At 41.4% G+C, this 14,556-nt stretch overlaps 1 protein-coding gene across 5 annotated transcripts in view; it reads left to right on the top strand.

Moving 5' to 3' along the window:
• The window catches only part of ESCO1 (establishment of sister chromatid cohesion N-acetyltransferase 1), a 96,671-nt gene that overhangs the window by 7,654 nt on the left and 74,461 nt on the right, over positions 1-14,556 (top strand). For all 5 annotated transcript variants that reach the window (XR_009866820.1, XR_009866819.1, XM_062201445.1 and 2 more), the window contains exons 2-4: positions 2,710-2,782; positions 9,391-9,493; positions 9,716-11,824. Coding sequence is in view for 3 of the 5 variants with exons in the window: in XM_062201445.1 (XP_062057429.1) it covers positions 10,286-11,824 (1,539 nt within the window). In the remaining 2 variants the exon portion in view is untranslated. The remainder of the gene's footprint in view (positions 1-2,709; positions 2,783-9,390; positions 9,494-9,715; positions 11,825-14,556) is intronic.

Raw genomic sequence — 14,556 nt, 5'->3', positions numbered from 1 at the left:
AGTCTCTGACACCTTTTTAGGAGACCCAGATGGAGTTTCTGGCTCCTGACTTCATCCTGGCTCAGACTTTGCTGTTGCTGCTGTTTGGGGGAGTGAATTAGTGGATGGAACATTCTTTCTCTCTCCCTTTTATCTTTCTCCTACGCACTCTGTGTGTGTGTGTGTGTATGTATGTGTATGTATGTCTGACTTTTTCTGATATTCTACCTTTTTAATTTTTTTTGAAGATTTATTTGTTTGAGGGCCAGCGTTGTGGCACATCAGGTTAAAGCCCTGGCCTGCAGCACTGATATTCCATATGGGCACTGGTTCAAGTCCCAGCTGCTCCACTTCTGATCCAGCTCCCTGATAATACACACCTGTAAAAAGCCTATGGGGTAGGGCTGGCGCTGTGGCGTAGCAGGTAAAGCCACTGCCTGGCAGTGCCAGCATCCCATATGACTGCCAGTTCGAGACCCAGCTGCTTCCCTTCCCATCCAGCTCTCTGCTATGGCATGGGAAAGCAGTGGAGGATGGCCCAAGTCCTTGGGCCCTTGCACCCATGTGGGAGACCCGGAAGAAACTCCTGGCTTCAAATCGGTGCAGCTCCGGCCGTTGTGGCCAATTTGGGAGTGAACCAGCGAATGGAAGACCTCTCTCTCTCCCTCTCTCTCTCTCTCTGTCTCTCCTCTCTCTCTGTAACTTTTTCAAATAAATAAATCTTAGAGGAAAAAAAAAGCGTATGGAGTGAGAAGTGGAGGAGCAGAGTTAGATACAGAGATAGAGATCTTCCATCCGCTGGTTCACTCCCCAATTGGCCGCAACAGCTGGGCTGGGTCATGCTGAAACAAGGAGCTAGAAGCCTCCTCCAGGTCTCCCATGTGTGTGCAGTGGCCCAAGCACTTGGACCATCTTCCACTGCTTTCCCAGGTGCATTAGCAAGGAGCTGGATCAGAAGTGGAGCAGCTGGGACTTGAACCAGTGTCCATATGGGATGCTGGTGCCCAAGGCTGTGGCTTTTACCTGATGTGCCACAGTGCCATCTCTGATACTCTGCCTTTTAAATAATTAAATAAAACATTCATAGAAAATGAAATCTAAAAGTTTATTTTTTTATTTTTTATTTTTTATTTTTTTGACAGGCAGAGTGGATAGTGAGAGAGACAGAGAGAAAGGTCTTCTTTTTTGCCGTTGGTTCACCCTCCAATGGCCGCTGCGGCCGGCGCATTGTGCTGATCCGAAGCCAGGAGCCAGGTGCTTCTCCTGGTCTCCCATACGGGTGGCAGGGCCCAAGCACTTGGGCCATCCTCCACTGCCTTCCCGGGCCATAGCAGAGAGCTGGCCTGGAAGAGGGGCAACCGGGATAGAATCCGGCGCCCCAACCGGGACTAGAACCTGGTGTGCCGGCACCGCAAGGCGGAGGATTAGCCTGTTAAGCCACGGCGCCGGCCCTAAAAGTTTATTTTGATAGAAAAAATTTTAAATTCATGCATAATTCAAAAAAAAAAAAGTCTTTTTATTTGGGAGAGACCGCTTCCATCTGCTGTTTAACTCTCCAAATGCCTTCAGTGGCTGGGAGTGGGCCAGGCTAATGCCAAAAGCCAGAAACCGAATCTAAGTCTCCTAAGTGGCGGGAACCCAAAAGAGCCATCAGTTGCTGCTCCCAGGGTGTGTATTAGCCGGAAGCTGGTGTTGGGAGAAGGGCCAAGATGTGATTCCAGGCACTCTGATGTAGTGTGGATGTCCCAACCAGTTGCTTAACTGGTAGGCTGAAATGCCTACCTGCATAGTTTTCATAAAACACATGTTCTGTAAACTTTCTCAAGACCCCTTATATATCTCCTTTTAAATTTATAACTATGTATATTCATTTTTGATGTGAAAGCTTTCAAACAATACAGAAATAAAGTAAAATATGAAGGTACTCCTTTATACCTTTTAATTATATATTTTACCGCTGTAGAGGTAACTATTGCCAGTGTTTTATAATGCATTCTTTCAGTGTTCTTTGTGTGTTTTATACATCTACATGTTAAATACATAATATATGTTTATGCAGTTTACACATCTGTTATTTCTAATGCCTATCAACATTTCTGGGCACTTTTTAAATATCTTTTTGGGGCATTTGAGCTGTTTTGGATGTTTTTGCTAGTATAAATGTTGCTCTTGTCCTTGTTCCTGTCATTTTGAACTTTTTTTATTTTCTTGATTTGGGCAAACAGGTGGATAGTTGTATAATATGAGAGGTCTTCAAAAGTTTAACAAATTCATAGTATTGAGAAGGTATGCAGGAATTTTAAATTTATTTTGGTAAAAAAATTTTATCTTTTCCATGAACTTTTAAAAAAAGAGATTGTTCATTTTAAAGGCAGAATGACAGAGATCTTCCATCTTATGGTACACTTCTCAAATAATCACAGTAGCTGGGATTGGGCCAGGTTGAAGGCAAGAGCCAGGAACTCCATCCAGTCTCCCATGTGGCGTGGCAGAGGCCCAAGTACTTGGGCCATCATCTGCTGCCCCCCAAACACATTAGTAAGAAGCTGGATCAGAAGTGCAGAATTTCTGAGTCTTGAACCAGGCATAGGTACTTGGGTAGGATTTACAGGCATACCACCAGCAGAGCCAAAACACCTTGCTACATTAACACTATATTTGTATGCTTATTTTTTAATAGCTTGTTTTACTTTAGCTATAGATTTTTTTTTTTTATTAAATCCCATACAGGAAGTAATAAGAAGCATTCATTCATTAGAAGTGTCATCCATCAACTTAAAAAGGTGATTTCCATGTCACTAAGGTAAGTGGTTTATACTTTTATAATTTAATGTCTTCCAAGGTGATTTAATCAGTGTATCAAATGTATTTTATATTTTCAGGGAAATGTAACATTTTTATTTTAAAGGCAGAGTTGACAGGGAGAGACAGAAAGATAACTTCTATCTGCTGGTTTACCCCCTAAATGACCAGAACAGTTATGACTGGGCCATGCTGAAGCCAGGAGCCAGGAATTTCATCCAGGTCTCCCACATGGGAGGCAGGGATTCAAGCACTTGAGCCATCATCTGTTTCTTCCAAGGCACATTGGCAGGGAGCTGGATCAGAAATGGAGTAGTGGTAGGAGGTGTAGGAGGCTGAGCCTCTACCTGTGGTGCTAGCATCCCATATGGGTGCTGGTTCTAGTCCTGGGTGCTCCTCTTCTGATCCAGCTCTCTGCTTTGGCCTGGGAAAGCAGTGGAAGATGGCCCAAGTCCTTGGCCCCCTGCACCCACATGGGAGACCCAGAGGAAGCTCCTGGCTCCTGGCTTCAGATTGGCGCAGCTCTGGCCGTTGCAGCCAATTGGGGAGTGAACCATCCGATGGAAGACCTCTCTCTCTCTCTGCCTCATCTCTCTGTGTAACTGTGACTTTTTTTTTTCTTTTAATATTTATTTATTTATTTGAAAGTCAGAGTTACACAGAGAGAGGAGAGGCAGAGAGAGAGCTCTTCCATCCGCTGGTTCACTCCCCAATTGGGTGCAATGGCCAGAGCTACGCCAATCTGAAGCCAGGAGCTTCTTCTGGGTCACCAATGCGGGAGCGGGAGCCCAAGGACTTGGGTCATCTTCCATTGCTTTCCCAGGCCATAGCAGAGAGCTGGATTGGAAGAGGAGCAGCCGGGACTAGAACTGGTGCCCACATGGGATGCCGGTGCTTCAGGCCAGGGCATCAACCCGCTGCGCCACACCGCAGGCCCTGTAACTGTGACTTTCAAATAAATAAATAAACCTTTAAAAACAAACAAACAAAAGATTTATTTATTTTAACAATTTAGAGGGAGAAAGAGAAAGATCTTCCATCCACTAGTTCACTTCCTAGATGGTTGCAATGGCCATTACTGGGCCAGATTGAAGCCAGATGCCAGGAGCTTCATCTGGATCTCCCACTTGGTTGTCTTCTGCTGCTTTCGTCAGCAGGGAACTGGATCAGAAGTGGAGCAGCTGGGCCAGTGCCACCGCTTAATAGGCTAATCCTCTGCCTGAGGCGCCAGCACCCCGGGTTCTAGTCCCAGTCGGGGCGCCAGGTTCATGCCCAAAATTCATCTCCCCTTTCATTCTTTTAACTTTTTTTAAATAGAGTTACTATTTTATTTGAAAGTCAGAGTTAACACAGAGAGAGAAGGAGAGGCGGGGTGGGGGGTGGGGGGAGAAGGGAAGAGAAGGGAAAAGAGGGGGAGAGAGGTGGGGAGAGAGAGAGGTCTTCATCTACTGGTTCACTTTCCAGGTGGCCACAGTGGCCGGAGCTGTGCCGATCTGAAGCCAGGAGCTTCTTCCAGGTCTCCCACACAGGTATAGATAGGGACCCAAGGACTTGAGCCATCTTCTGCTGTTTTCCCAGGCCATAGCAGAGAGCTAGATTGGAAATGGAGCAGCCAGGACTCAAACCGGTGCTCATATGGGATGCCAGCCCTGCAGGGGGCAGCTTTACTTGCTGTGCCACAATGCCGGCCCCTCCCCTTCCATTCTTGACTCCAAGGAATGGCTGATACTTGTCCTGTTATTGTAGGTGTAGTTTTATACTAAATGTTGGATTCAAATAGTGTCAGTATTACAACTTTGCCTTTTTAGCAAAAATATTTGGCTATTGGGGCCAGTGTTGTATAGCAGTGGGTTAATTCTCCACCTGTGGTGCTGGCATCCTTTATGGGCGTGGGTTCTAGTCGCAACTGCTCCTCTTCCTATCCAGCTCTCTGCTATGGCCTGGGAAAGCCAGCTCCCTACTCATGTGCCTTGGGAAGGCAGTGGAAGATGACTCAAGATGGATCTCGAAGAGTCTCGTAGTTCCTAGATTCAGATCACCAGCTCCAGCCATTGCCGCCATTTGGGGAGTAAATACCAGAGGCAGATAGTGCTTGCTTGCTCTCTTGCTCATTTGCTCTGTATCTCTGCCTTTCAAATAAATAAGTAAATAAATCTTCAAAAAAAAAAAAAAAAAAAAAAAAGCCTGGAGAAATTTTCCTTGGAATTAAATCTCATCCTGCTTTGACGTGATTGCATGCTCATCTGTTGTATGATTGAATGTATCCTCAGTTTTCTAGACAGTATTGTAGTCCTGGTTGTTTGTTAGGGGTATTCAGTGTTTTCTATATAGACATTGCGTCACCTGCAATAATATGAGAGTACCTGACAAAGTTTGCCAAGACTACTGTTAAACTTGTTAATCTGTGGCCAGTCTGATTGGTACTTTTTTGTTCTAACTTATGTTATTCTGTTAACACACTGGCCAATTATGTTTTTCGTGTTTCTGTATTTTGTGACACGCCTTGGAAGGCCTTTCCCACTCTGAAAATAAATACTAAAATTCTTCCATACTTTAACCTTTTTTTTAATTTTTATGGTCAAATTTTTTATGGACACAGTTTTACTCGTAAATCAAAGATCAGTTACCTAGATAGTTATCCAGTTGTCCTAATCCCAATTGTTGAGTGATTTTCATTAAATTGAGATTAATGAAATTAATACCACCTTTATATGTACTAAATTCCCACATATGTAAGGGTCTAATTTTGGATCCTGTGTCTATGGAGTCTCTGTCAGTTGCTGTGTTGAAACTAAATTATACTGCCGTTTCAGTCTTCTTTTTTTAATATTTATTTATTTGAAAAGCAGAATTACAAGATGCAGAGGCAGAGAGAGACAGAGGTCTTCCATCTGCTGGTTCATTTCCCAAATGGCATCAATGGCCGGAGCTGGGCCAATCCGAAGCCAGGAGCTTCTTCTGGCTCTCCCATGCAGATGCTGGGGCCTAAAGATTTGGACCGTCTTCTACTGCTTTCCCAGGCCATTGCAGAGAGCTAGATCAGAAATAGAGCAGCTGGGACTGGAACTGGCACCCATATCGGATGCTGGCACTGCAGGTGGTGGTTTTACCCACTATGCCACAGCTCCAGCCCCTCATTTCAGTCTTACCTTCACCTTCTGATGCTTTTGTTGACTTTTTTTTTGCTCCTAATATTTTTAATTTTCAGGAGTTTTTTTGGAGGGGTATGGGGGGCCGTGAATGTTCTTGTTTACGAGAGGACCTTTTAAGTTCATGGAAGGCCGGTGCCACGGCTCACTATGCTAATCCTCTGCCTGCAGCGCCTGCACACCAGGTTCTAGTCCCAGTTGGGGTGCCGGATTCTGTCCCGGTTGCTCCTTTTCCAGTTCAGCTCTCTGCTGTGGCCCAGGAGTATAGTGGAGGATGGCCCAGGTCCTTAGGCCCTGCACCTGCATGGGAGACCAGGAGGAGGCCCCTGGCTCCTGGCTTAGGATCGGTGCATTGCGCCGGCTGTGGTGGCCAATTGGGGGGTGAACCAACGGAAAAGGAAGACCTTTCTCTCTGTCTCTCTCTCTCACTGTGTAACTCTGCCTGACAAAAAAATAAAAAATAAAAAGTTCATGGAAAATGGAATTAAAGGATGCTAATTTTGGTGTAGAAAATTTTGTAATCCATGAATAGTTTTTCATAATCCATCTTTTCCTTGAGTGTTTTGAACAGCTATGTGTGCATGGATTTTGAAATTTTTCTGCATCACAGTAAAGTTTTTTAAAAGATTATTTTATTTATTTGAAAGAGTTACAAAGAGAACGTAAGACAGACAGATCCTCCAATCATGAGTTCACTCCCCAAATGGCCACAATGGCCAGGGGTAGGCCACACTGAAGCGAGGAACTTCATTCAGGCTTCCCACATGGGTGGCAGGGGCCCAAGCACTTGGGCCATCTTTTGCTGCTTTCCCAGGAAAATTAACAGGGAGCGGGATTGGAAGTGGAGCATCTGGGACTTGAATCAGTGGTCATACGGGATGTGGGCATTGCAGGCAGGGGCTTAAGCCTTAACAGCCAGCCCCAGAATAAATTTTATTTATTTATTTATTAGAGTTTTTATTTAATGAATACAAATTTCATAGGTACCACTTTAGGAATATAGCGGTTTTCCCCCCCATACCCACCCTCCCACCCGCACTCCGTTCCACCTCTTACTCTTTCTCCCATCCATTCTTCATTAAGATTCATTTTTAATTAACTATATGTAGAAGACCAACTCTATACTAAGTAAAGATTTCCACAGTTTGCACCCTCCCACACGAAGTATAAAGTACTGTTTGAAAACAAGTTTTACAGTTAATTCTCATAGAACAACTCATTAAGGACAGAGGTCCTACATGGGGAGTAGGTACACAGTGACTCCTGTTGTTGGTTTAACAATTGATGCTGTTATTTATGACATCAGTCATAATGACTCAGGTGATTGTGACCGCAGCAGCTGGAGCTGGGCCAATCTGAAGTTAAGAGCCAAAAGCTTCCTCCAGGTCTCCCACACAGGTGCAGGGGCCCAAAGACTTGGGCCATCCTCCACTGCCTTCCCAGGCCATAGCATTGAGCTGGATCAGAAGTGGAGCAGCCAGGACTTGAACCAGTGCCCATGGGATACTGGCACTGCAGATGGAGGCTTTACCTGCTATGCCACAGTGCAGGCCCCTGCTTCACTTATGATCCAGGTCCCTGCTAACGTCCTTGGGAACGCTGAAGAAGATGAACCAAGTACTTACACCTTTGCACCCATGTGGGAGACCCAGATGAAGCTCCTGGCTTTGATCTGGTCCAGCCCCAGGCACTGTGGCCATTTGGGGAGTGAACCAGTGGATGGAAGATGTGTGTCTGTCTGTCTATCTACTTATTGCTATTTTACCCTCTCACTCCTTAACTTTCAAATAAAAAAATCTTAAAAAAAAAATAAGATTGGAAATTGTGTGTGAGTCGGGTGGTAGATTCCTGACTGTAGGGTATATGTGACTGTATTTTTGTGTCCTCCTTGCTATAGACCTTACCTGTATTTACAGATTTTTTTTTTTTCCCTAGGGCTTGTCAAATTCAGTAGAAAATGATCTTTCAGTTTCTTTTGTGGAACGCATAGGTTTGGCTGCTAACTTCTATGAGTTTTTGAGTAGTCAAAGAGAACTGTGGGTATGGGTAAAGTGGAGATCTTTTGTTTCATTCCTTATAGAGGTTTATATCTTCAGTCATCTAGGATGACTAGTAATTGGAGTGGCAGTTTGGCAATCTCTCTGATTTTTTTGAGTCCCGTTTTCATTCTCATTCTCCCATAGAGTCTGGTATTTCTAGTTTCTAAGTCTTGGGGGTTCTGGTGTAAATAGAGCTACTTCTCAGCTTTCTATATTTTTAATTTAGGGTTTAGGTTTTCTTGAGTCCTGCTAGGTCAGTTATTGGTCCTTCTTTAACTTTTTTATTGTCTGTTCTCGTTCCTTATTGCTTGTGTTTTGGGTTTTGTCTTAATCCCTCTTTCTTTTTTTAAGATCGATTTATTTATTTGAAGGATTTTTTTTTTTTTTTTTTTGACAGGCAGAGTGGATAGTGAGAGAGAGAGACAGAGAGAAAGGTCTTCCTTTTTGCCGTGGGTTCACCCTCCAATGGCCACTGCGGCCAGCGCATCGCACTGATCCGAAGCTAGGAGCCAGGTGCTTTTCCTGGTCTCCCATGTGGGTGCAGGGCCCAAGGACTTGGGCCATCCTCCACTGCCTTCCCGGGCCATAGCAGAGAGCTGGCCTGGAAGAGGGGCAACCGGGATAGAATCCAGCGCCCCAACCGGGACTAGAACCTGGTGTGCCAGCGCCACAAGGCGGAGGATTAGCCTGTTAAGCCACGGCGCCGGCCAGATTTATTTATTTGAAAGGCAGAAATACATAGAAGGAGAGAGAGAGAGAGAGAGAGAGATCTTCTATCTGCTGGTTCACTCCCCAAATGGCTGCAATGGCTGGAGCTGGGCCGGGCTGAAGCCAGGAGCTTCTTCTGGGTTTGCCACAGGGGTGCAGGGGCTCAAGGACTTCCGTTTTTCTGCTGCTTTCCCAGGCACATTATCAGGGAGCTGGATCAGAAGTGTAGGAGCTGGGACTTAAACCAGCACCATATGGGATGCTGGCACTGCAGATGGAGGCTTAACCTTCTATGCCACAGTGTCGGCCTCCACTTTTTCTTTTTTTTGACAGTTTGGGTAGGAGCAGAAAAAAATGTGGTGTTTAAGTTGGTCACCTTTTACTGTTTGTCAGGTTTTTTTAGGTATATATGTGTACTGTTTCTCCAAATAGGACTTTAGCTGTTCAATGAATTTTATGCTCATGTTATGAATGGTGTTTTGTATTTTCACAATTTTTCTACAACATAAGATGGATGCCTGCTATTTCATTTGGTGTATGTATGATGGTTTACTTCAAGTTACAAATATTAAAATGCTATGTGAGCTCTGAAGAAATAATGACTAATGGTAGGATGGGGTATAATTTTATTCATGTTGTATTTGATGAGAAGTGAATAATGTGATTATATCCTTTCTTTGTCCTTTTAAGCATTTAAAAACTTTTTCTTTTAGGTGCTGTGTAATGTGTTAAAAACAGATTATAAGGAATGATTTTGTCAAGTTTTCATGAGTTATGGTGGCTGGAATATCAGTTGTATCTTGTGGGAAAAGAAGTGTAAGTAAGAAATAAACTAATTTTCACCTATTCTATCCTTGTATAATATGAATTATTGGTTATTTTTAGGAATGTACTTAGCATGCTTTTTCTGTTTTAAGTTTACAGAATAAATAGTTCAAAAGGACAAGTTACATTTTATTCAAATGAGTTCTATAAAGTACTAGCATTGCCATCTTTCATTAATTGTACAGGATTTAATTTTGTTTTTTAATTTTTCAGAAATGGCAACACAAAAGACAATCTGTATTAATAGATTGTTTTATTAAGCGAAGGAAGTTACATAAAAACTGCGAAGCAATAGACTCAACAAACAAGGAAAGACACGTGTTAGCCATAAGACATGTTTCAAGTGAACCGAAGTCCAATAATTGTAGACTTCAGAAGAAAAAAGTGTTCAAAAATTTTATCAAAACGGGTCAGTGATAAATATCTCCTCCAGTAATAGGGCTAGGCCTAAACCAAAATTCATTTAAAAATTACAGAACAGGATGCATATGAATTAAATTTTTCATTAAAAACTTCTAAAAATATCAAATTAGAATTAAATTTTCCTTAAATTTCTATTGCATTGTCTAAAGCAAATATTTTTCAGCTTTTATGCCAGCTTTTCTCATGTTCTGGGAATGACAGAAACCTTACTTGAAGCAGAGTAGTATTTTTCTTGAAATGTGTATCAGCTTCAGTTAAAGTTGATTTTTTTAAGACCCGTTCCTCAGTAACAATACCAGCTTGTTGAGCACGAAGATCCTCTCAAAAACTATTCAGTAAAGGAAGACATTACTCAGGAAGATGTCCATTCAGGAGAAATCAAAAGAAAGTTCCTCTAAAGTTATTAAAAAAAGTGAAGATAAGAATTTGGGAATAGTAAGTCAAGATTCTCAAAAGGATCTAGCAAAAAAATCAGGTTCGAAGGAAACTTTAAAATCGCAGGTTAAGTCTTGCAGTGAAAATAAAATAAATCAGCCTGAATTGGGAACACGCATGAGTACAAGATCAGCAAAAGCAGCATCCAATGACATAAAAACTACCAAATCCAATAATAAAAATGTGATGACTGTGAAGGGACATTCACAACAAGAATCTTCTGAAAAGAGTAAATTATCTCAGAGAAAATTAGTGCGTGAAACCCCTAAAGCAAGTGAACAGCTTAACAGGAGATCACAAAGACTACAACAGTTATCAGAGGTTTCAACAAGGTCTTTGCGCAGTAGAGAAATTCAGGGTCAAGTTCAGGCTGTTAAACAGAGTGTGCTACTAACAAGAAAAGAGCACTGTAATAGTACTCAAAGTAAACCTAATAAAGTCAAAACAAGTCAAAAACATGTGAAAAGAAAAGTATTGGAAAGAAAGTCTGACTCTAAAGAGGATGGAAATTCAGTGATTAATGAAGTAATAAATTCCCCCAAAGGAAAAAAACGCAGAGTAGAGCAGCAGATCGCTTGTACTTGTAGCTCTCAGTGCATCCAAGGATCTGAAAAGTGTCTTCAGAAGACGACTAGAAATGAGGAAACAAAATGTGTGCCTGTAACTTCTTCTGAGATAAAAAGATCAAAAGTGGCTACTTCAGAGATCTCTAAAAAGAATGAGATGAAGTCAGTTCATACACAAGTGAATACTAATGCAAAATCCCAAAAAAGTCCACAGCCATCAGTGCCTGAACAAAGTATAGATAATGAATTGGAGCAAGCAGGAAAGAGCAAACGAGGTAGCATTCTCCAGCTTTGTGAAGAAATTGCTGGAGAAATTGAGTCAGATACTGTAGAGGTAAAAAAAGAATCTTCACAAATGGAAAATGTAAAGGAGATGCCTACAGAAATAAAATTGGAAGAGACCAATGTTGAACGACAAATACTTCATCAGAAAGAAACCAATCAGGATGTGCCATGTAGTCGTTTCTTTCCGAGTAGAAAAACAAAGCCTGTGAAATGTATACTAAATGGAATGAGTAGCTCAGCTAAGAAGAACTCTAACTGGACTAAAATTAAACTCTCAAAATTCAACTCTGTGCAGCAGAATAAGTCAGACACTCAAGTATCCCCTAAATTGGGCTTATTACGAGCCAGTTTTTCACCACCATCTTTAGAAATCCATCATTCAATGACTCACAGTACATTTTTAGGGACAAAAACACATGACAAAAATATAGCTGGCCAGCAAAACAAAATGGAAGAAATTAATTCTGAAGAAGTTAAAGTAAATGACATTACAGTTGAAATTAAGGCTGTAAAAAGGGCTCCCAAAAACTGTCATTTGGATAATCAGATAAAATCTTCTGACCCACCATTGGAGAATCAGATGAAACATTGTTTTGAACCCACACCAAATAAGGTAATCCATTTTTTTCTTATTTTTTTTAAATATATAACTATATTTTATAAATATAATTTTAGGAATATAGTGATTCTTCCCACCATACCCTCTCTCCCACCTACACTTCATTCCTCTTCCTCCTCCCCTCTCCTATTCCCATTCTTATTTTTTACTAAGATCTATTTTCAGTTAACTTAATACATGTATGATTAGAGTAAGTAAAGAGTTCCACAAACTGTATGAAAAAAAAATAAAATAAAACTGTTCCTCAACAGTGGAAACAAGGGCTGTTCAAAGTCATTGCATTTTGAAGTGTTAACTTCACTTGTATAGATTACCTTTTTGGTGCTCTGTTAGTTATTACAGATCAGGGAGAACATAAATAAGTAATAAAATAGTTATTTCACTAAGCATGATGATGTCCGGTTTCATCCATTTTATTGCAAATGACAAGATTTCATGTTTTTTGTTTTTTTCCACTGCATAGTAGTCCATGGTGTACATATCCCATACTTTCTTTATCCAGTCTTCAGTTGATGGGCATTTGGCATTCTGTATCTTAGCTGTCGTGAGTTGAGTCACATTACACATGGAGGTACAGATAGCTCTTTGATGTGCTGATTTCATCTCCCTTGGGTACATTCCCAAGAGTGGGATGGCTGGGTCATATGGTAGGTTATATTAAGATTTCTGAGGTATCTCCACACTCTCTTCCACAGTGGCTGCACCACTTTACATTCCCACCAGAAGTGGATTAGGTACCAATTTGCAGATACTTTCTCCCATTATGTTGGTTGCCTTTTTACTTTGCTGAGTGTTTCTTTTGCAGTGCTGAAGCTTCTGAATTTGATGTAATCCCATTTGTCAATTTTGGCTTTGATTGCCTGTGCTTCTAGGGTCTTTTCCAAGAACTCTGCCTATGCCAGTGTCTTGCATGGTTTCCCAGTGTTCTCTAATAATTTGATGGAATTGAGTTATAGATTTAGGTCTTTAATCCATTTTGAGTGGATTTTTGTGTAAGGTACAAGATAGGAGTCTTGCCTTTTGCTTCTGCATGTGGAAATCCAGTTTTTCCAGCAGCAATTGTTGAAGAGACTGTCCTTGCTCCAGGGATTGGTTTTAGCTCCTTTGTCAAAGATAAGTTGGTTGTAGATGTGTGGGTTGATTTCTGGCATTTCTGTTCCATTGATCTGACCATCAGTTTTTGTGCCAGTACCAGGCTGTTTTGATTATAACTGCCCTGTCGTAAGTCTTGAAATCTGGCATTGTGATGCCTCTAGCTTTGTTTTTGGTGTATAAGATTGCTTTAGCTATTCAGGATCTCTTGTGTTTCCATATAAATTTGAGCATCATTATTTCTGTATCTGAGAAGGATGTCTTTGGTATTTTGATTGGTATTGCATTGAATCTGTAAATTGCTTTCAGAAATGTGGACATTTTGATGATATTGATTCTTCCAGTCCATGAACGTGGAAGATTTTCCATTTTTTTGTGTGTTTTCTTCTATTTCTTTCTTTAATGTTTTGTAATTCTAATTGTAGAGATCTTTGACATCCTTAATTAAATTTATTCCAAGGTATTTGATTTTTTTTTTTTTTGTAGCTATTTTGAATGGGATTGATCTTAGAAATTCTTTGTCAGCTGTGGCATTGTCTGTATACAAAGGCTACTGATTTTTAATAATCCGTTTTCATTATGCACAGTAGAGGTGCTTGAGTATTTTTAATAAGAAAAAGTGTTTATAACATTTTAGCTTAAGGATTAATGAAAGATTGAAGAGTTAGTAATTAAGATATCCTGTTAAATTATAAGTTTTATTAATCAGTCTTGCAATGATGGGTGATTCCTTTGGACAGCTCACCTTTACATGGATACTTATTGTTTCCACATTTTCACCCTTCATTTTTATTAATTTTTTAAAATTTGTTTGAAAGGCAAAGTGGTGGAAACAGGGAGAGGGACCTGGTGGTGGGGGAGGAGGAGAGAAGAAAGAGAGGAAGAGGGAATGGAGGGAGGGAGAGAAAGAGATGGAGTGATCAAGAGGCATCTTCCATCCTCTGATTCACTCCCCAGATGGCTGAAACAGCCAGGACTTGCAGGTCAGTCAGGAACCAGAGCTCCATCTGAGACTACCATGTCAGTGGCAGGGAGCATCATTTGGTGCTTTCCCAGTCACACTAGCAGGAAGTTGGATTGGAAGCAGTGTAGCTGTAACTTTGAACCAGCATTCCAGTGTAGAAGTTAGGCATCCCAAGCAGTGATTTTAGCTGCTATGCCATGATGCTCACCCTGCATTTTTATTTTATGTAGAGGATAAGCCTTGGAACTACAGCTTCTCTTTTAAATTTAACATAATGATGTGTTTCCTTTTTCTACTGATAGCCACAGAAAATATGTTTCTTAGTGGCCAAAGCCTAGAACTTAAATTTGGGCCCCATTCTGACCAAGATGTGTAAATTAATTTCATATGTGACTGTTTCTCCACTTGATAATATATTCAAGTTAAATTCTTTAAAAGATTTATTTATTTGAAATACATACTTAGAGGAAAAAGAGATTTTCTATCTGCTGGTTCACTCTTCAAATGGCCACATTGGCCTGCTGGGCCAGCCTGGAGCCAGGAGCCTCAGCTGGGTCTCCTAGGTGGTGGCAGGGCTCCAAGCTTCTTGGGCCATCTTCCCTGCTTTCCCAGGTGCATTAGCAAGGAACTGGATGGAAAGTGGAGCAGCCAGTACTTGAACTGGTGCTCA

This window comes from Lepus europaeus, chromosome 9, assembly GCF_033115175.1.
Source record: "Lepus europaeus isolate LE1 chromosome 9, mLepTim1.pri, whole genome shotgun sequence".
Lineage (NCBI taxonomy): Eukaryota > Metazoa > Chordata > Mammalia > Lagomorpha > Leporidae > Lepus > Lepus europaeus.
This window is presented reverse-complemented; position numbering and strand designations above follow the sequence as displayed.